At 33.7% G+C, this 22,272-nt stretch overlaps 1 protein-coding gene across 3 annotated transcripts; it reads right to left on the bottom strand.

Annotated features, from left to right (window-relative positions):
* Nucleotides 1–1,431: 1,431 nt before the first annotated feature.
* On the bottom strand, nt 1,432–20,989 carry LOC138128404 (receptor-type tyrosine-protein phosphatase alpha-like). Of its 3 annotated transcripts, XM_069044606.1 has the most exons (18): nt 20,866–20,989; nt 20,256–20,527; nt 9,733–10,020; nt 9,343–9,645; nt 8,682–8,858; nt 8,503–8,580; nt 7,048–7,337; nt 6,910–6,997; nt 6,777–6,853; nt 5,459–5,593; nt 3,239–3,501; nt 3,051–3,186; nt 2,788–2,998; nt 2,608–2,735; nt 2,060–2,197; nt 1,866–2,007; nt 1,678–1,808; nt 1,432–1,622 (listed from the first exon to the last, which is right to left on the bottom strand). In XM_069044606.1, exons 2-16 carry the CDS (start codon nt 20,515–20,517, stop codon nt 1,912–1,914), a joined length of 2,670 nt encoding a protein of 889 aa, XP_068900707.1. In that variant the 5' UTR covers nt 20,518–20,527; nt 20,866–20,989; the 3' UTR covers nt 1,432–1,622; nt 1,678–1,808; nt 1,866–1,911. The 3 variants fall into 3 exon arrangements, with proteins under 3 accessions (XP_068900707.1, XP_068900708.1, XP_068900709.1); XM_069044607.1 differs by lacking the exon at nt 5,459–5,593; XM_069044608.1 differs by lacking the exons at nt 1,432–1,622; nt 1,678–1,808; nt 1,866–2,007 and having other exon boundaries at nt 2,064–2,265.
* Between the last annotated feature and the right edge of the window lie 1,283 nt (nt 20,990–22,272).

Here is a 22,272-nt window from a genome sequence, read left to right on the forward strand (position 1 = left end):
TCTATAATTTGTTGGGACCAAACGGCACCACACTCGATTATTTGTTAAATAAAATTTAAGTGAAGTGTGCTCGATCGTTTTAATCCTATTTTTTTTGGAAAACCTCCGAAGGGACGGCCTCTCGTTAGAACCTAATTCAACAAAATAAAAATAAAACACAACGTAGGATCCATAAATATTTCTTTTCTCATTATTTTTGTTTCGTATTTTTCCGCAAAATTTCATCCGAGGGAATGCGGCAACCAACAATACACCCAATGAGGGAGGAAAAAAAATCATTTAGGAGAAGTCAAGGAAGTCGAAAGGTTACAACACCGTGGATTCTTTTCAAAAAAAAAACACCCTCATACATCGGAACCGCCAAAAAAAGGAACTCTCTCCCCCTATCTACCCTCTACCTGCAGTCTTCCCAACCCGGTCTCTAAGTTCCTAGTCTATCCGGTAGCACAATGAGGAGGTGCACTGTCGTGTAGGTACCACATGTCGCGTCGTGTGGCTAAAGGTACATCTTCCCACAGCTCATTTGACACGTTTTGACGAATTCCAAGTACGCTGTACCACTTAATCACGGGGGTTAAATTTGAGGTGCAATTAAACGAGATCCGATTATTCCCGCCCATACATTTATGGAAAATTGTTCTTTAAGCCTGCGCTCCATGACTTGATGAGGATTTTCATCAGACCACACATTGGTGTTATGGTTGTTAAATACTCCCTCACGTTAAAATCAGCTTCATCAGTTGCCTGAGAAAGTTTGGTGCTTCATGTATTTTTTGGAGAATCCACTGATAGCAGGCCATCCTGCGAGCTGAATCTCCAGGTTGAAGAGCTTGAACCCGTTGGACATGAAAGAGATGTAAACCTTGTTCACGTAATGTGCGATACAATAAAAGTAGAAACATCTACACGTAGGGCAAGTCTTCTTATTCTCAAGTTTGGCTCTTCGTCAATGATTCCTGTAAACAGGGGATACGCTTTTTGGGTAAAAACTTGTAAAAACTTTCGTATTTTTCATTGCGATTATTTTGAAATGGAAAGTTAAAACAAAATGGAAAGGGGTTTCAATGTATAAAAACTTAATGCTTTTAGAAAAATTATAAATAAATTCTGGGAGTTTCCTCCGAGCTGTACCGGTGATTAAAGTTTCCTCATGGACTTCCATAACAGCCTGCATTCAATCATGAATAAAATACTTACCTACTCGTACATATTTATTTCATTTTCAATACGGCCTGTATATTTCCATATGTCTTATCGCTGATATTTTTCAACATATACATTTTAACTAATGTATCTAGTTGGTAAATTGAGAATTTCACCTTCCCCAAAATCTTGATTGCGTCCGTCCTTGGAAGCACCCCACTAAATACCAAACTAACGCTGTTGTTATAATGATTCAACATAAATGGAAAGTTTTACCAGATACATCAATTAAGGGATACACTCTTCTTCTTTTATTTAATTGTTACAATTAAGCAAAATAACAATATGTATATTCTACAAAAAAATTGCAAATGATGTCAATAAGATTCTAGAAAAGTCTGTTATTCTTCTATATGCTCATAACCTTCAATATTTCGAAAGTAATGCTGAACAAAGGAATATATAAATGCTACTTGTTTCTAAAAAGAAAATTCGTTGAAAACTGTGGTTAAAATTTTACAGTTTCTTCATTACCGAATTATTCACAAAATTTTTTTCTTCTTGCGATACGAATGGCATTACACACATCAATTTCTACTTCGTTTTCATATTTCTCAAGAATGTAGCATAACACCACAAATCAACCGCAAGCTCTGACTCCATCGCTGTTTTAATAATACAATGTTTTTTTAATAGAAATAAATAACAATGTTATTAATTACCTGCATGCCACCAAAAGTGTCCAATTTTTTGCATAGTTAAAATCTTTTATAATTTGAAAAAATTATCATTTGCATTTGGAAGTTTTTCTTTATCATTCCAATCAGTAAATTCGAATACTTCAACAAAATTATCGTACAATATCTACAACAAACATGTCATTTCGTTTTTGGATTAAAAAATTTATAATTCTCACTGTTCCACCATTTTTCTTATACACTTGCAACTCTAGCTGAGTTTTTGTTACGTAACCTGTGTTCTCGCCTACCAAATATCTCACTGTAATTACTTTTGAAAAAGTGTTGCACCTTGTAGGCCACAGGAATTGTTTTCCCTAAATTTCGAACCAATTAATCTATTTTATTTTCATCGGTACGAAATGAGACTTCAAATTATATTTTTCTACGATATGCAAAAAGCGAGTGTTCATTGCATTGTTTTTAGTGGAAAAAGTCTTTATTGCACGCATCTGTTAACAGTCTGTCTACGATCGTGCAAAAAGTGAGTGTTCATTGCATTTTTCACACACGACGTACAGGACTGAACTGTTGTTTATCGTTGTTTTTTTCTCGTTTTTTTTGTTCGATCGTAGAAGAAATGTTGTATGCAACACGTGCAAAAAGTCTTATTGCACTTGACATGTTGTCCCACTCGGCTCTTGGGACAATTTTCACGTCGCATGCAATAATCATTCACTTTTTGCACTTGTTGTATAAAATAACTATTTACGCTGTGCCTACTTACTCTAAGTTTATTTAAAAATAAGATGTGAGAAATTTTGTTTTCTACTACCACATTCCAAAATCTGGAAGACATTTCCTTTTGTGGTTGCTGCATGACTAAATATTTTTTATTTCTCTTATAACCGTCAACTTAAAAACGTAAAACCAATAAAGGAGATCTCTATGTTTCAAGAAAACTAACCATATGTTGGAGACGGAAGGTTATTTTTAGGGGTTGGGGATTTGGGGTTCCAAGATTTAACTAGCTTATCGTGCCAGCTAAATCGTGTTAAGTAGCTGAGCTGCTGTTTAATAACATTATTGTCGAAATTGTCCGCAAGAGATTTTTTGAATGGAGTTTCTAATTCCATTAAACATTCCAAAACGATCAAGTGTGTCAGTAAGTAATGTTCCTAAAATTTAGTTTCGGTGTAAAGATTCCCTAAAGTGAGAAATCAGGTTTACCATCTTGTTGACCATATATGGTCTTTGTTCTCTCATGTGATTCATCAAAGCGTAAAAATTAACTTCATTCTCTGCACTCGCCATTGCTAACGCTAGATCACATAAAATTAAAATCCCAGTTCTGTTTACTCCAAACCTGAAACAATTAATTTTAAATTAATATTTCGTATATTTTTAAAATTTTGTACCCGGAATGAATTAAAACAACACTGTTTTCGGTAATTTGTCTTATATATTTTACAACTGGTACTACAACGTTAGGGTACAACGTCGTATCTGTGTCCCATCTGAGTTGAAGATGTTTGATTCTTCTACAGTGCCGCATGTAGTAGATTTGAAAAACTCGGACGTCATGGTACTCATAATTTTCTTGTTGAACTAATTTAATTGTCATCTCTCCACATTCAAACAAAGTGTTCAACTTTTGCGGCCAGTACTCGGCACACATTCTCTGAAAAGACATGTAGTGACCCAGTTTAAAATTTAAAATTTTTAATTCCCGGTACCGCCACGAGAGCGCGCCAAATGGGAAGGTACTAGCGGCTAGACTAGGAACTAAGGGATGGGGTTGGTACTCTTGGCGAGTTGGGGGCGCTGTTGAAAAGCGGAAATATAGGGGGGGATGAAACGGGCTCGCGCGGGCGGTTGAAGGGGGTAGGTCACTTTTGTTGAGTTTTTCGAAACAAACACACCTTGCGAAGAGCGATCCAAGTTTCCCAAATTTGTAAGTTAAATCCGAACAATTACACTACCGTCCCGGGTAGATATTTTGTGTCCCCGTGAAGAATCCGGCAGTTCCTTTTTTTATCCACACGGGCAATTATTTATCTCACGTGCGTTGTCCGTTGTTTTGTTTTTGGGACCAGGGCCACGTGGTAAGGGTATGTTGTAGATTTCATTTTGTTGCATGCTGTTTCATTAAGAAGCGCCCATTTGTTAATTTTAAGCATTATCCCTAAGTTTCTCCCGGGAGGTTCATTTTTTTTGCAATCTTGTAATTTCGGAAATGAGTAGCCGTCGTCCGGACCGCGTGCGTTCATTTTGTTTTTCTTTCACTAACATTGTTTAACGGCACGCGACCCGCCATATTTTTGTTTGGTATTGCCAGCGACTATTGTATTCCTGTTTAAAGTGTTTTTATTTTATCCTTATTTAACTTCGCGCTTTGTTCTCTTTTATTTCCTCATTGTTTAATGTTGCGTTTTGTTTTGCTTATGTTATCCTTGTTTAATGTTGCGTTTGTTTTGCTTATTTTATCATTGTTTGATGTTGCGCTTTGTTTGTTGGATTGTCAAATCGTTGAATGTTACGCTTTGTTCGATAGAGCTAAACTCGTTTTTTTTTTCCGTCGTGTTGTTGCTAGATTTCGGAAAAGTTAAAGTAAAATGTTGTAAGTGCGCCCCTGTGGGAGCTAGGTGACAATCAGGAAGTCGTGGGGTAGTTTAGTAAATTTCTGTGGAAGCTACGGTTATTTAAAAACCGTTAGCGGGGGCGGACCTAGGTCTTCGCTTATGCGGCGGCGGGATGCTTTCGTGAAGCTTCCGTCGAGGTTATAGAGATTTCGGGGGCTTGTCGGGAAACGGTTGGTTGGGGACGGTGGAGCTAAATATTCGCTTATGCTGTTTAGTGATGCTACTCGTACGACCCCGAAACGCTCTGTCACTCTTGCTTGGCCGGTGAAATAGTCTGACGTTCATTAATACCCCGAATATCTATAAACGTCGCTTGATTTCAAGATGATTCAGATTATTCTGCTGAGTCCCCTCGCGGCCGAAAGTTTGTTACCTCCAGCTCTAAGCTCCCGTTGGCGTACCTTGACCGCGTAGTTTCAAATAACCATTGTTTTTGTCATTAATCTAATTGTGAAATATGAGTAATACCTGGGATACGGTTTTTGAAGAGGGTTTTTCATCCGTCCCTGTCTGTAATAACTGCACCATAATTTGTTTACTTGTTTTGCAAGCTGTAACTGTCATTTTGTCTGTCATGTGCCCGTTTTTCTGTTATTTTAAATATTGTTGCATCCATCTAGTCGTTTAACTTTGTGATGTACTCAGCTAGTTAATTTCTCGTACTTCGTCAAACTTAATTTCTGTCCTATGTATTCGTTTCAATTTCTTTTTCATCAAAGTTATTACAGGCATTTTTAATAAAAGGTATTTTGCGTCCCTCACATGTGTGTTTTATTTGCGGCACTCTTCCAACTGGAACCCTCATCGTTTGCATTCCGAACCTTTTTCCGCCAAAAGAAAAATCACAACGTAGGGCTCCTCCGATTCGATGACGATCACGACCACATTTGTTACCGTTTTGCGCAGGTTCAAATATTTGGCGGAAAAAGTAATGTATCCAAATCATTACAGACAACAAAGTATAATTCTGTGACGACACCTTATTGGAAAACAAACCTTTTTATTTTCTATAAAATTCGTTGCCATTACAATTGTTTCTATTTCTACTTGCCAAATTAACCTCCAAAAGTCTTTGATGGTATAAAATTTCGGCTCTTGACAAGATATATAAGTTTTTGAACGGTCATATCCCTACAAGTGCACCACATTATGTCACGTTTATAGCGAAAACAGTAGATATTGTAAAAAAGAGGACCGCAGAAGAAAAGAATTCAAGTTGTCTTGCGATCTCGGCGTAAAAGGCGTCAAGTTTTAGATTTAAGTTTTGATATTGTTCGTTTTTTAAATTTGAGACAGTTGTAGAAGCGATCTTGTATTGAACTCGTGCATAATATGGCTATTAAGACATGAGTATGCGCGAATTACGGCACGAGCCGTAAGCGAGTGTCGTAACGAATACGAGTATCTCAATAGCCATTAAATGTGAGTTGCATACACTATTTTTTCTACGACTAGCTCTAATAATGAAAAAAGAAATTATGGACTGTCAAAATTGATAAATTCTAGATCTGTCAGATGCTCATGGCAATATTTGATATTGACTACATAGTAGTGCTGCACTTCTATTGGTTATAAACTTGTTTTAATGAAAAATCTGCATCTTAATGAATATCATTAAAGTACAGAGTAAATGTCTAATAAATCAATTAAAGTATAGGAGTAGAAAAAATGTTTTTTTCAGTTACAAAATTACCATGTCTAACTTCCCGTCCGTATAAAAAATATTACTTTATGCACTCGTTGCATGATAGTTACTTACATTACAAATGCGGCAGGCTAGATTTTACAGGGCGAGATCTTTATATTGAAGCACGACTGCGAAGGGGGAGTGTTTTAACAAAAACCGAACCATGTAAAATGCTTACCGCATTAGTATTGTAATAATTTTTTTGGCCGACGACCCATTACTCGTTTTCCCAAATTTGAAATTTGTTGTAACCAATAATTTCGCAAAACCTGTCAAAAACTGACATTTGATTAATGAAATGGCAGAAAGTTATCTATTATACGATTTACAGCACAAGATGGCGCCATCAGATTTTAGACAAAAATAATTAAATTATGTTAATTTTTTAAAACTGAACGGTAGCGGTATCTTGTCTTAGTATAAATGAACTATATTTATGATAAGCTCACAGTTTTTTTTTGAAGGTCCCTGTAAGCTTAAAATTTTAGTGTTTGTTTACTCACTCCGTGCGGTAAAATGACAGATAGTTTGGTTAGTGTGTAAAAATCAAAATACCGTAGCTGTTCAAAATGTGTAAACATATCTTTTAGAGTTAAGGAGGCCAAAAAATATTGTTCATGTTCTTACATTTATGTAGGTGGCGTTTATGTAATCATCCGTACCCATCCCTTCCAATGGCTGAAGAATAACTCTGGTGGCATCATCTGAAAATATATCATGTGTTTACGTAATTCTTCATTTATACAATTTTATGCACTACATGGAATGTACGACTTATCCTTATTCTTATTAATGTTTCTACTTTCCAAACCGACTGCACATGATTTGGTTGGTGTTTCTTGAAAAGACTTTATAAAAATCAATAACATTAATAATTTTATATTGGTGCCCCACTTACGGAAAACTGAGTTTCGATTTGCTTAATTGAAACCATTGTTTTTTTTAAGTAGCTTTCTAAAAACTCTATTTTAATATTCGTACCAGTTGCCCCATTTTCTTCGCTAGGCACTATCATTAGCATTATTTTCTCCATCGTATCAATTTTGTTATCATTATTATTTTTCTGGCGGTATCTCTTGTAATAATAAACATAGCCCACTAATGTAACGAACAAAGATAATGTAATTAATACTGTTATCACAATTAACGTGATATTTAAGTTTAATCCCCGGTTACCATTCTTGAAAGCTAGAAATTAGAAAAGTTTGAAAGTCACAGTAAACAATAAATTGTAGTCAAAAAACACTTTTCATCTTTGATGAACGTCACGTTAATTGAATACTAATCGAAATACATATCGGGTGTTTTTTTAAATTTTACCTCATAGTAGGCGTTGAAGAGTCGATTGTGAACGCACTATACAGGTTACGGATCACTGATCAGCTGTTTAAATTTTACATTTTTACACGAGTGGTGCGTTCGCAATCGACTCTTCAACGCCTACTACCAGGTGAAATTGAAAAAAACACCCGATAGTTTATTATACCAAACAAAGACAGTTTTAATGAAAGAGTTAGGGTTTCTCCACTTTTTTCAATGTTTTATCACCTATAATAATTTTTGTCAAGGCAACATGTTTTAAAATGTACGTGAATTATTTTAAAGGGAATGATTTAAATTTCTCTAATTAAATGTAAATCAAAATTCCAAAAACCAATCTTTAACTTCACTCGTTTATTTATGTGTATATTACACTGTAAGTGATGAAAGTGCCTGATTTTTCAACGAGCAATACATGATATACTCTCGAGCCGTCAGCGAGTGCGGATAGTATTGCGAGTTGAAAAATCGCACTTTGATCACGAATTGTGTATACTATTTTTTCCAACATCGTTTATGAAAACGAGTCTTAATTCTTTATAATTATTTTACTCCCCTATTTTTTTAATTTTCCGTATCTGGATTTCAATTAATGCAAATAACAGTGTTTTAAGTTTTTATATTAATAAGTAGGTAGTAGATTATTATTAATGTAGTAGATTTCCTCACTAGTGAGTTTACTTTCTCCATTTTCCTCACTAGTGATGCAAACGCCTACTTTCCTCACTAAATTGAGTGATGAAAGTATCATTTTCATTATCGATGTTGGAAAAAATTTTGTTGCCAACGGTTCCAACTCTCAAAGAACACAACGTGGGATAAATTGGGTTTCTTATTCTTGGAAATTTTCGGTTCGCTTTTTTGGTAAAAATATCATCATAATTCCAATACACTGCATTGTATAGAGTGAGGGACAATTTTTATGTTGGAAACTAACTAACAATTAATAAATGTTGTTAATTGGGGCAATATTCGATTCAAGATAATATGACCAATAAGCTTCTTATTTATTCTGACAATAACATTAATTTACCTGCAACAGGATCCTCAATGGTGAGTTTCTTGCATAATTTACATGCCCGTTTGCAGTCCTTTTGAGATAACTCACTTGCTGTAATAAATGTAAGCGTAATTTTTTTTACAATAGAGTAGTTTTCAGTGGAGTACACAATATGCAATTTTTTGTAAAAATAGTGCTTAACAATCACTTACTATGGTGGTATGTGTCAGTATAACCCCAAATGCACTTGCAGTTTGGATCTTCACATAATTCTACGTTCATAGTTTTCTTTTTGGGCTCCGTTAGACGTTCCATTTTATATTCGCGGTTCAAAATGTTACATAAATAATTGTTTTCGTCTGTTTCAGATGGATTTACCTTGTAGCTAACTAAATACAGATTTATTAGAAATGAAAGTTGCTTTTAACTTTATATTTCCACATTTTTATAAGAAAAACAACACAATTAATAAGAAATAAGATAGAAAACGTATTTATAAAAGCGAATTATACAGGGTATTTCACGAGTGATAATGAGCCCGATGGAATTGAAAATACAACCCACAATACATTTGCAAAGATTAACGTGTTTTTTGATTTAGAAAAGTTAAAACAGACTTAGCTATGAAGTTTTTTTCAATACGATATTGAAAATAACTACGTTAAGTTTGGAAATGTATTGTGGGTTGCATTTTTATTTCCGCCGGACCCGGTATTATAATTAAAACAGTGATTTAGAAGACCGGAGTGGACTAGTACTTACAATTTAAAATATTGTTCTCTCATAGGTATCTTTCTTTTCTCATAGTGTTTTATTGTATAAGATAACAATTTTCCATTATCTTGTAAAAAAAAATAAAATAAACAAATTTACCTATGTCAGACGTAGGACATTCGTGTAAATCTATCCCCCAGTATCCGAGCATACTGTTATCTGTTTTTGTTTTAAAAAAACTCAACTTTTTTGTACCAGGTTCTGTTTCAATATGATAGACTTGCCAAGAATTTAAAAAACTTGGGTAATTTGTGGAAATGTAAACTCGGTTCAATTCTGGAATTGCGAGAAGACATTTTTCACATAACGATAGGTACAACAAGAAACAAGAGTTTCCAGTATGGGGGAGTTTTAACGTTGTATGTTTTCCATGCGTAACTGTTTCCGACATCATAAATTGATCTGAAAAATAATGATTTAATACGTTAACTAACTAAATAACACTATGTCACATCACTCAAATCACTGCCTTCGTATTTGAATACTCACAATTGTGTATTTTCCAAAAGATGTCATTCTTAGTTTTAACAATAATTTGGTGTGGGTGAAATCCATCCTCTCGCTTAATTACTTTATTATTCAACAAGTAAAATAAGCTGTTATTTCTTATTAAAAACGAAATGTGATTCCATCCATTTTTTTGTACCTTTATATAGTTTTCGTATAATTTCTGGTCGTCACTGATAGTCATTTCCACTTTCTCTGGTGAATGTAGCGAAAATGAAACAGACTGGACGGGAGTAAATCTTTTGTAATTTGTTTTAATTACTTCGAAATCTAGAGCAGAAACAAATGGTAAAGCATATTTGCGTTAAATGGTTAACTCTTTTTCTCACGATTTTATGTATAAATTATATAATTGATAAATATGGCAAACAGTTTCATCCAATTTGCAGAATTAAATATAACAGGTTTTTTAATATTTGTTCTTTGTTAAGGATATTATACAGTGTGGAAACTACTTATGGAATAAATTCAGTAATTTCAAAACAAATGACATTTGTCAAAAACGCTGAAAAAGGTCGATTTTTATTTCTCATAATGCTTATTTTAAGTTGTTTCATTTGTTCATGACGTTATTCATTTTTGAGCTATGACGTCATCACCAATTTTTTTAAATGACAACCCCAACTTTTTTCTCCTCTCTCTGATAGATCTTCCCACTACCTAAACGTTGAATAAAAAAAATTGGTACTTTACATAACAATTTTTTTGAGAAAATGAGAAATTTTACTTCAAAAATTTAATTTAATTTTTAATGTAAAAATTTTAATTGAGCTTAAACAATAACAAACAGACATTTAAGACTAACAATAAAATTTAATGTGAATGTTGAAATTGTCCCCCGCCAACCATTTGGCACTCACCGACACTTTGTACACAGCGCTCAATAATGTCAGGGGTTATTTGCTCCATTTCAGCGCGAATTCTCTGCCTTAAATCTTCTAAACTGTTTGGTCTATTAAAACAAATCTTTTATTTTAAATAAACCCATACAAAAGAATTTTTACATTAAAAATTAAATTAAATTTTTGAAATAAAATTTGTCATTTTCTCAAAAAAAATTGTTATGTAAGGTACCAATTGTTTTCATTCGTTGTTTAGATAGTAAAAAGGGCTATCGGAAAGGGAAGAAAAAAGTGGGGGTTGTCATTTCAAAAAATTAATGATGACGTCATAGCTCAAAAATGTCATGAACACATGAAAACGTCATGAACAAATGAAGCAACTTAAAATAAGCACTATAAGAAATAAAAATTGACCTTTTTCAGCGTTTTTGACATATGTCATTAATTTTGAAATTACTGAATTTATTCCATAAGTAGTTTCCACACTGTATATGTATTTTATCGACTACCATAGCGAAAATACAATTTTCATAGACTGATTCAAGGAAAGTAAGTGTCACTTTGTCTATCTAGACAGCAAAGGGAAAGAAATTTGATAATGTTTAACGTCCCTGAACAGCAAACCGGAAATCTAGCTAACAGACGTGCAGCTGACCTACGTATGATATCGGAGATTATTAGCAATATTGCACCTGATATACCGACAGATTCCATTAATGCATATAGACTTGCAAAAAGGGGAAATCTGGACAAGCCTGTACCCTTAAAAATCGTATTAAGATCGCGCGACCACGTATTTGAGGTGCTGAAGAATAAACGCAAAGTTCGTGATGCTTATCCTAATATTAGTATCACCACTGATAAGACCGCCATGCAACGGGAACAGCTGAAGAAGACTCTGGGCAGCTTACGAGAACGTACGCAGCAGGGAGAAGAGGGGCTATATGTGAAATATATAAATAGTCCAGTCAAATAGGGATTCAACCTCGGAATGAAAGATAATAAGCTGCAAATTTGTATAAACCTTTGTTTTGACATTTTATAAGTTGGCTCAAAAGTCTCATAGAATCTCGTGTACGCGAGTCAAGATATTGAAGGTCAAAGGTCGCAAAAATCGTTTTTTTGTAAATATCTCTTTTCCTTCGCTCTAAATGACATTTAGAGTTATTAGAAAAGTTGTAGAACATGAAATTCTCTACAAATTTGGTCTTAAGCAATATTTTATACATTTAACCGTTCTTGAGATAGAGCACAAAGAGTGGGGAGCGTTTACCCGTATGTGTGATAACGCTAGGCTTCATTACATATTAGATACTACGATTTGTAAAGCTAATTATTTACTAAAAATATTATAATTATGAAGAAACCTTAGTTATTTACTAATTAATATATCATATTTCTAGATATTAATGGTATTATAAATGACAATTACAAATTATATTTTGATCGGACAGTTTTAACTGACATTCACATTCAGCATAACAGACCAGACATTATTATTTTAAATAAACAACAAAAGCAAGCATATCTTTTAGATATAGCTGTTCCAAATTCACACAATATAACACAGACATATAATACAAAAATTAATAAACATTTAGAACTCTCCGTTGCTATGAGAAATCTTTGGTGTTTAGAAAAAATTTCGATTTTACCATTTATAATTTCAGCAACAGGAATAGTACCGCAATCTCTTTTTAAAAATTTAAAAATTTTGGACTTAGAGAATACATTGGTGGTTGAAATTCAAAATGGTATATTATTATACTCATGTCACATCGTGAGGAAATTCCTTAACATTGACACAGAACATAAAACACAAAAAAGTCAAAATGTGGAGGCGAGACGCCGGTAATTATGTTGATAAGCACTGCACTATTACTTGATAGTATTATCCGTAATAGTGTATGTACTCCGGCAAAATTGCCGTGCCGCCGGGTGGAGGTGGGATACGAAAAAATTATTCATAAATCTGCTTAGTAATATTGACTTCATTTATATTAATATTACAATGAAATAGTTTAACTACATTTTAATTATATGGTATTTTTTATTTACCAACAGATTAGCGTAAATCTATTACGATTCAAGTTTAAATGTGAGGGGAATTTTTTCTGTTATTTTTATTATTAATAGCAAGCATGCAGCTTAATATTCCTCTTGTTCGTCATCGTCTTCCTTTTCTGGTCGCTCAACTTGAATTTCCAATTCATTATCATCATCCTCGTTGTTTGTTATATTCTGGCATATTCACTTTCTTCTTTAAGATCATCTAGATATGATGAAGCAATAAGGCATGGTTGTCCATTACACTGACCACAAACAGGAGCATTGCAAGCCTAATTTTCTACATCCGCAACTCGAACCACAGCCTTTCTTGCAATTGCAAGATATCCTATAGAGCAGTTCTTCTGGTGCTGGTGGTAATAATGTTGTTGTCGGTTCCAGGATGTCATTTTGCAATATCCACCCCCATTCCTGATGGTGATGACATGATTGAGCTGCTGCATTTGTAGGTGGAAGAGATGATAACTGCATCGGTTTGTTGAGTCTTGTTGATTTGATGAATTGCGTATATCGAAAATTGTCAATATTGTGTTCTGATTTTGGAGCATTATACATTGCTAAAAAGACACGTACCCCATTTTCAAAAATGTTTCTAGAGGACAGTTTTCTTGCTGAAATACTTGAGCTGATTGACCCAAATTGGAATGTTTTTCAAACATTTTAATAATTGATAGTAATCTACCTAGGTATTCAAGAGTTTACACATTTCAAAGAAAAAATACTTAATTTCTTTGCTACTTAAAATATAACTATGATAGATAAAAATATAATTAAAATGTACCTATTTAAACTATTTCATATTAATATAAATTAAGTACCTAAATATTATTAAAACGATGTCTGATTTGTATGAATAATACATAGGTATCTATTAATATAATACCTATATTAATTAGTAAATAATTAAGGTTTCTTCATATTATAATATTTTTAGTAAGTAATTAACTTTATAAATCGTACTATGTATTGGAGTCCATAGTTACCTAGCGTTATCATCATACGGCTTAACGCTCCCCACTCTTAGCGCTCTATCTCAAGAACGGTTAAATGTATCAAATATTCCTAAAGACCAAATTCGTAGAGAATTCTATGCTCTACAACTTTTGTAATAACTCCAAATGTCATTTAGAGCAAGGGAAACAAGATATTTACAAAAAACCGATTTTTGCGACCTTTGACCTTCAATATTTTGACTCGCGTACACGAGATTCTATGAGACTTTTGAGCCAACTTATAAAATGTCGAAACAAAGATTTATACAAGTTTGTAGCTTATTATCTTTCATTCCGAGGTTCACCCCTTTTTTCGCCTTATTTGACTGGACTAAAATGGAAATCCAGTAATTTTGAAGTCAAAAAACTAAACTTTAAGATCGGGTTTGTAAATATAAGGTCGATTGGTAATTGTTTTAATACATTTAAGGAAACGGTATTGCACAGTAACTTCGACATAATTGGTGTTGGGGAGACATGGCTAAATCAGGACGTTTTGGATACATCTATTCATATACCAAACTATAATATTGTCAGGGTAGATAGGGTTGGACGTGGTGGGGGGGTTGCTTGCTATGTGAAGTCATCTTACAAGTTTAAAATTTGTTACAAGTCGGCTCCCGAAGGGATCCTTGAACAGTTGTGGGTAATTCTTTATTTTAGAAAGCAAAAAATTGGTTTTGGGGTTGTTTATCGTCCTCCAAATGCAAATGTAGAATCTTCTCTAGATGAATTGTGTGATGTTATGGAAACTGTGTGTTTGGAAACCACGTCTATAATACTTAGTGGGGATATAAATATAAATTTCTTAAATACTAGGTCACAGGAATTACGGAAGTTTGTTAACGTTATGAACTCTTTTTATTTGCATCAGGTAATTAGTGAGCCAACCAGAATTACTGAAAACAGTGAATCGCTTATAGATGTAATATGTTTGTCCAATTCATTGAGTTGCACACATGGCGGTACACTGGATATGATAGGGTGCACGGATCATGTGCTGGTATTTTGTGAATTGCTCATCAAAAATGCAGAGGTAAGTTCAGGTAAACATTTTTATAGAAACATCAAAAATATAGATATGGGCAGTTTTGCATTTGATGCATTGCATAACATTCCATGGTCCCATACAGTTCACATTGATAGTATTGACGATAAGGTGAATTTTTTGAATAAATCCATAATTACATTGTTTGATTCACACGCACCGCTAAAACAATTTAATAAAAAGAAGAATCATAAGCCATATATAACTTACAATTTAAGATTAATGATTAGAGAGAAGAATAAGGCATACAAAAAATATCTACAGAAAAGGACGAATGAAAGTCGTAAATACTATGTTGAAATGAGAAATTATGTAAATGCTGCAATTAACCGTGAAAAAAGAGCTTACATGAAATATATTTTGGAGACCTGTAAAGGTGATACAAAAAAACTGTGGAAAAACTTATCAGACTGGGGTATAAATACTAAAAATAAGATTAAGAATCAATTACCAGATTCACTTTGCAAGCCTGAGGAATTAAATAACTACTTTTTGAACGTTGCAGGTTCATGTATAATAAATCAGGATACGGCAAATTTTTATAGCAACAATCCTTTAAGTAGCAGCGCCATGTTCTCATTTAAAGAAATAACGAACGATGACTTGCTAAAAAGTTTGAGAACAATAAAAACTAACGCATCAGGTGCAGATAATATTTCCATTGCAATGTTAAACTTGGTAATGCCGTATTGCATAGACACAATCAGAAATTTATTTAATGAATCTATTCGAATTGGCGAATTCCCAAAAATATGGAAAACTACAAATGTAATTCCCATTCCTAAAGTGACATCACCTACATCATTTAGCGATTTGCGCCCAATCAGTATTTTGACCGCATTATCGAAACTTTTTGAAAAGCTTTTGGCTGTGCAAATAGTACATTTTCTGGATCAAAATAATATACTACCTGACATACAGTCTGGTTTTAGAGGTAACTATAGCACTCGGACAGCTCTCTTACGCGTAACTGATGATTTAGCTCATGCGATGGATAAGTCAAAGCCCTCAATTTTAATTTTGCTCGATCAAAGTAAAGCATTTGATCTTGTTCATTTTGATCTCTTACTGATCAAGCTAAAACATATTGGTTTCCAGGAAGGTGCTTTGAGATTTATGAAAAGTTATTCAAATGGAAGACGTCAAAAAATATTTTTAGATGATACGATGCAGTCGTTGTTAAAAGCAACCACATCGGGTGTCCCTCAAGGCAGTGTCCTCGGACCCATTTTGTTCTCGATATACACTTATGATCTGCCAAAATACTTACAGTATTGCAAATTACACATGTATGCAGATGATATTCAATTGCAATATTCATTTCATATTGACCATGCATATGACGCTATAAATAATCTAAACTCTGATTTGGCTAACATTGCTGCTTATACAACGGACCATGGCTTGCGACTTAATTCGGGGAAGACTTTGGCTTTAACAGTAGGATCAGAGAGGCAACGCATAACCATTGAATCTAATTTTACCATTAAACTTAATAATGAAAATGTCAAGTGGGTTCAAAGTGTAAAAAGTTTAGGATTGGTTATTAATGGATCATTATCGTTTGAAGAACATATTAACAATATATATAGGAAGTCTATGCAAAAATTGAGAAGTGTATATGGTCTCAAATTTCAGCTTGATCAACAAACGAAGCTCCAGTTAGTCAAAACTATTATTTATCCACATTCCGATTATTGTTCTTTGGTGTACTATTATTTTTTAACAAATGAAAATTGCCTTAAGTTGCGCGTAGACATCATATCACACCACATCTTGTGCGACTCAATGAGTTGAATTTCAGATTGCGAACTTTATTCCAAGCAGCAGTCTTTTTGCATAAGCTCTTGTTAACCAAAGTTCCGAGTTATTTACATCAGCTGCTGCTTAGAAGGTCTGAGGAAAATTGTAGGAATATTAGATTCGATACATTTACGATACCACAACATTTTTACAAAAAATTTGAAGGTAGTTTTTCTTATATGGCTCCTACAATATTAAATAAATTTCTTGAATATTTAAATCTGCCAGAGGGGCAATTTAGAACTAAAATAGAAAAACTATGTGTTGGTTACCTGATTGAGTCATAAAACGATTTTTGTGACCAGTTTTATAGATTTGCTTATTTATTGTTATTAGTTCTAATGTGTGCGGTTTCTCGAGACGAATGTTAAGTTCTTGCTTTGTAATTAGATTTAAGATTGATTTTTCTTTTTTTTTCCTTTTTTTGTCATACTTTGTTATTTTCTTTTATTTTGTTTAATTGTGGAACGGTGTTAGACAGGTATTTACCTAACCGTTACCATTTGTATACATGTAAAACAGTGTACAATAAACAGTTTACTTACTTACTTACTTACTTACTAATGTACTTTTTGTACTCATAGCCTCAAAAGCGGTATTCCCGGTTGTTCTCGGAGTGCGGAAACAACGATTTCAATTAATTCAATTAATTGAATTAATTTCACTTTCCGCATACGTTAGGTAAATAACTATTACCTGACTCCGACTATACCTACTTACTTCCAAATATTTTGAAGTTTAATAAAAAATGAATAAATTCCATTCTCTATTTATAATTGTTATTTACTTTCTAAAATATAAATCTACAGCTTCTGAAGTAAACAAAGAGATTTACATTACATGGTAGTCGATAAAATCTTGTATGCAACACTGCAGTAAAGTGTCTATCGAACTCATTTGCTCGGCTCCGCCTCGTCTCGCAATCTCCAAACTCGTTCGATAAAGTATCACTTTACCGCCTTGTTACATAAATAGCTATTATCTCAATACTTTAATACCTACCCCTACAAAATATTTCATTATTTCTGTATACTATTTTATATTGAATATAAATATCACAATGCCTAAAATAGTAGATAATATGATCATTAGAAGAAGTAGAAAATGATTTGATATAATGATAACTAAATACCATAATATTTCCCTAAAAATTAAATCAAATTGTTTTGCTCCCTTGAAAAGTTTAGATACATACAGGATGTCTTAAAATTATCGTAGTCCGAGTTTGGGGCTTAGTAGGGGACATCGTGTTGACCAAGTAAAAATGTTAAAAAAAAAATTGCTGCCACTTTGAAAAAATATCAAAGTTGCCAATATTTGTTCAAAAGTACCTGATTAATATTCTAGCTATGTTGCATGTACTTCCCTTTTGAACAAAAATTACAAAAATAAAACATTTATTTTTTCGAGATAAAGCTTGTAGTGACCCAGTTTAAAATTTAAAATTTTTAATTCCCGGTACCGCCACGAGAGCGCGCCAAATGGGAAGGTACTAGCGGCTAGACTAGGAACTAAGGGATGGGGTTGGTACTCTTGGCGAGTTGGGGGCGCTGTTGAAAAGCGGAAATATAGGGGGGGAGGAAACGGGCTCGCGCGGGCGGTTGAAGGGGGTAGAGCACTTTTGTTTAGTTTTTCGAAACGAACAGACCTTGCGAAGAGCGATCCCAGATTCCAAAAATCTGTAAGTTACATCTGAACCGATTACACTACCGTTCCGAGTAGATATTTTGTGTCACCGTGAAGAATTCGACGTTTTTAATTCACCTGGGTAATTTATCCCACTTTCGTTGCCTTTTTTGTGTTTTGTTTTTTTTTTGGGACCAGGACCACGTGGTAAGGGTATGTTGTAGATTTCATTTTGTTGCATGCTGTTTCTTTAAGACGCGCCCATTTGTTAATTTTAAGCGTTATCCCTAAAGTTTCTCCCGGGAGGTTAATTTTTTTTGCAATCTTGTAATTTCGAAAATTAGTAGCCGTCGTCCGAACCGCGTGCGTTCATTTTGTTTTTTTTTTCCACTAACATTTTCTAACGGCACCCGACCCGCCATTTTCGTTTTGTTTAATATTGCCAGCGAGTATTGTATTCCTCTTTCCTGTTTAAGCGTTTTTTTTATTTTATCGTTATTTAACCTCGCATTTTGTTCTCTGTTATTTCCTCATTGTTTAATGTTGCGTTTTTGTTTTGCTTATGTTATCATTGTTTAATGTTGCGTTTTGTTTTGCTTATGTTATCATTGTTTAATGTTGCGTTTTGTTTTGCTTATGTTATCATTGTTTAATGTCGCGTTTTGTTTTGCTGATTTTCTCATCGTTTAATGTTACGCTTTGTTCGATTGAATTAAACTCGGTTTTTGTTTTTCGTTGTGTTGTTGCTAGATTTCGGAAAGTTAAAGTTAAACTGTTGTAAGTACGATAACACGGGGGCTAGGTGACATTCAGGAGGTCAGGGGATTGTTTAGTCAAATTTCCGTGGGGGCGACGGTTATGTAGGACCGTATAACGGAGGTGGTACAAGTTCTGCTGTATGCGACTCTGAGAAGCTGACGTGAAGCCCCCGTCGCAGTTATAGGGATCTCGGGAGTTTGTCCGGAAACGGTTGGTTGGGGAAGGTGGAACAAGTTCTGCTGTATGCGACTCTGAGAAGCTCATCGTACAACCCCGAACGCTTCTATCACTCGGAATTGGTCGGTACACAGTAGTCCGACACGCGATACCTCGAGTACCTATAAATGTCGCTGCTTTCAGGACGACTCAGATTTTTCTGAGTCCCCTCGCGGCCGAAAGTTTGTTACCTCCAGCTCTAAGCTCCCGTTGGCGTACCTTGACCGCGTAGTTCCAAATTAAACATTGTTTTGTCATTAATCGAATTGTAAAATATGAGTAATACCTGGGATACGGTTTTTGAAGAGGGTTTTTCATCCGTCCCTGTCTGTAATAACTGCCTTATAATTCGTTTACTTGTTGTGGAAGCTTTAACTGTCATTTTGTCTGTCATGTGCCCGTTTTTCTGTTATTTTAAATATTGTTGCATTCATCTTGTCGTTTATCTTTGTGATGTACTCAACTAGTAAATTTCTCGTACTTCGTTAAACTTAATTTCTGTCCTTTGTATTCGTTTCAATTTCATTTTCATCAAAGTTATTACAGGCATTTTTAATAAAAGGTATTTTGCGTCCCTCACATGTGTGTTTTATTTGCGGCACTCTTCCAACTGGAACCCTCACCGTTTGCATTCCGAACCTTTTTCCGCCAAAAGAAAGACACAACGTAGGGCTCCTCCGCTTCGATGACGATCACGACCACCTTTGTTACCGTTTTGCGCAGGTTCAAATATTTGGCGGAAAAAGTAATGTATTCAAATCATTACAAGCTGTTTATGCAGGAAATGTCTTTTCATTTATGTTTTAATATTTTACAGAATAATCCTCACCATATTTCAAAATAAATGTCAACCATTTATATTTTTTATTTGAAGAAAACATGATGAAAAGTTTGAACCTTCAGATCCATATGTCTTTGTAAAGACCCCCCCCCCCCATATTTTTTATTTTATTTTTTTGGAGATTCCTGAGATTTTTCCCTACAAGACCCCCGCCTTGGAATACGTTAATTTTGCGACACCCTGTATAATTTCCGACTATATTTTTTATGTGAGTATTTTTCATTTTCATTTACATTTTACTTATTTTAACGTGCCATCAAAATACAGTTTTCTAAATTTCTTACAACAAGTAATAAAAAGTATGTACTTACTTTCCCATCGTTTATCCGTTACAGATCCTAATAGAGACTTACTTCCGTCTGTCAAAGTCCAGTTGTCGTAACTCCAGTCTTCTCCATTTAATAAACTTAATGATTTTATCGAGTTCTCAATAAATGGCGGAGATATAAACGTAGGTAATGTTACCTCTTTTGTAATGCACAAAATTTTGTTTTTTTTTCGCAAAGTAACGATATCGCTAAGTGAGTTTGCGGCTCCTATCAATAGTAAAAGATACAGTCCTGTCTTTTCCATGCTACGTTAACTAGAACAATATTCTGATCAAAGACAATTTCTAAACTTATGGTAATCTATGGTGGCTAAAAATTATTGTAAATAAACGAATGCAGTACTTTGCAAATAACTCTGTTTTGTTGAAGAAATTACGTTTTATTTATATTTATGTTATGCCCTTTCAATAATTACCATTAAAGGTAATAACTAATAATAAATAATGAATCAATAACAGTTTATTTGTGTAAGTTTTTTTTGCCTGATTAATAAATGGCATTGACTAAAATGAACAAATTTTTTATTTCCTAATATAATTTTTGTAGGCTGATTATTTTGAGATCATTTTTCGACAAAGAAAATGTAACATACCTCAGCTAAAGCTCTACTGTAAAGCAACGAACACACTTTTTAACAGTAAAAGTAAAAATGTAAAAAGTAAGTGCGTACTCAATTACCTATCTAATACCAATAAGAGATAGATGATGATTTTTTTTATATTTCATTTTCACTATCTAATCTAATACAAGTCAACACGAACATCAAAGAATTATTACTAATGTATCTTAAAGAAAATATTTTTGGAGCAAAGGGTAAGTGTAAAAAGTTATCCTTTATTGCACGAAAGGGTTTTAAATACAACCGAGTTACGAGGGAGTATTTTAAAGGATGTGAGTGCAACAAAGGAACTTTTTACACGTATGTCTTACAACATTTTATCTACGATTGTGAGATCATCGCACAGTTTCAACATAAATTTGAATAAAATAATTATCATTGATTCAATATTTTATGAATAACCAAAGTCGTTTGAGAACTACGTCGTTTAGCAACCTACTTCTAAACAATATTTCCAACAAATTGTATGTATTGTTGTATTTTGTCAGTTCTGTGCCATAAAAGCGTGCACTAAAAGTTTTATGGCACGAATCCGTCAGTTCACTAAACGTCAACTTTGACAACGATTTTTAGTGCAAAAAGTGCCAACTTTTTACACGATCGTAGATAAAACTCTTTAAATTGATGTCGTTGATTTTCTCCAAAAATCTTTAGATAGGTTGTATTTCTAAATGGTCATCTTCTGACATAAATTACATTTTTCTGTTCCACCCAATGCCAATGCAACTCAAATATTTTGATTAAATTAAAACTTAAAGCTGCATCTTTCACTTTCCCCACTTCGTATGTATTGTTGAAAATCGGTATTTAGTGCAGCTTTAAGTGCTTATTCATAATGGACATAAGGCATAAGAAATTCATGATACATGCAGTGGATATACTATTAATTTTTACGTAACTTATGAGAAGTGACCTCAGTGAACATTATTGTTGTGTACAAAAAGGCATGAAGAAACATATTCGAGTTATATGGACACATAAATTATTTTCCAATTGCCCAAATTTACAAATTATTCTTAGGTATCTCCTATGTATTTCTTATGTCTTATGTCCATTGTGAATAAGCACTAACTTTCATTAATTTAATGACATGTTAGCGTTTCGCCTGAAGAAGTTTTCGCTTCAAAAAAATATTGTCGATTACTGCCATTTTTAAAATTTTATAATTGAGACTTTTATGAGGAATGTCCAAACCATACAAAAGTTTATAATTGCATTTAAATTTCGTCAAGGTCGGAAAGTTATCTGAATCGGTCTGTAAGTACGAGTATATATTGGTACAGCGGCACCTTCTCGAATGATAGTGTTAACAAATAGATACCAGAGTTGTGCAAATAAGTAAAAAAAATAAGATTTGGTAAAGTCTATTTGAATAAAGAT

This window comes from Tenebrio molitor, chromosome 4 (assembly GCF_963966145.1).
Source record: "Tenebrio molitor chromosome 4, icTenMoli1.1, whole genome shotgun sequence".
NCBI classification, from domain to species: domain Eukaryota; kingdom Metazoa; phylum Arthropoda; class Insecta; order Coleoptera; family Tenebrionidae; genus Tenebrio; species Tenebrio molitor.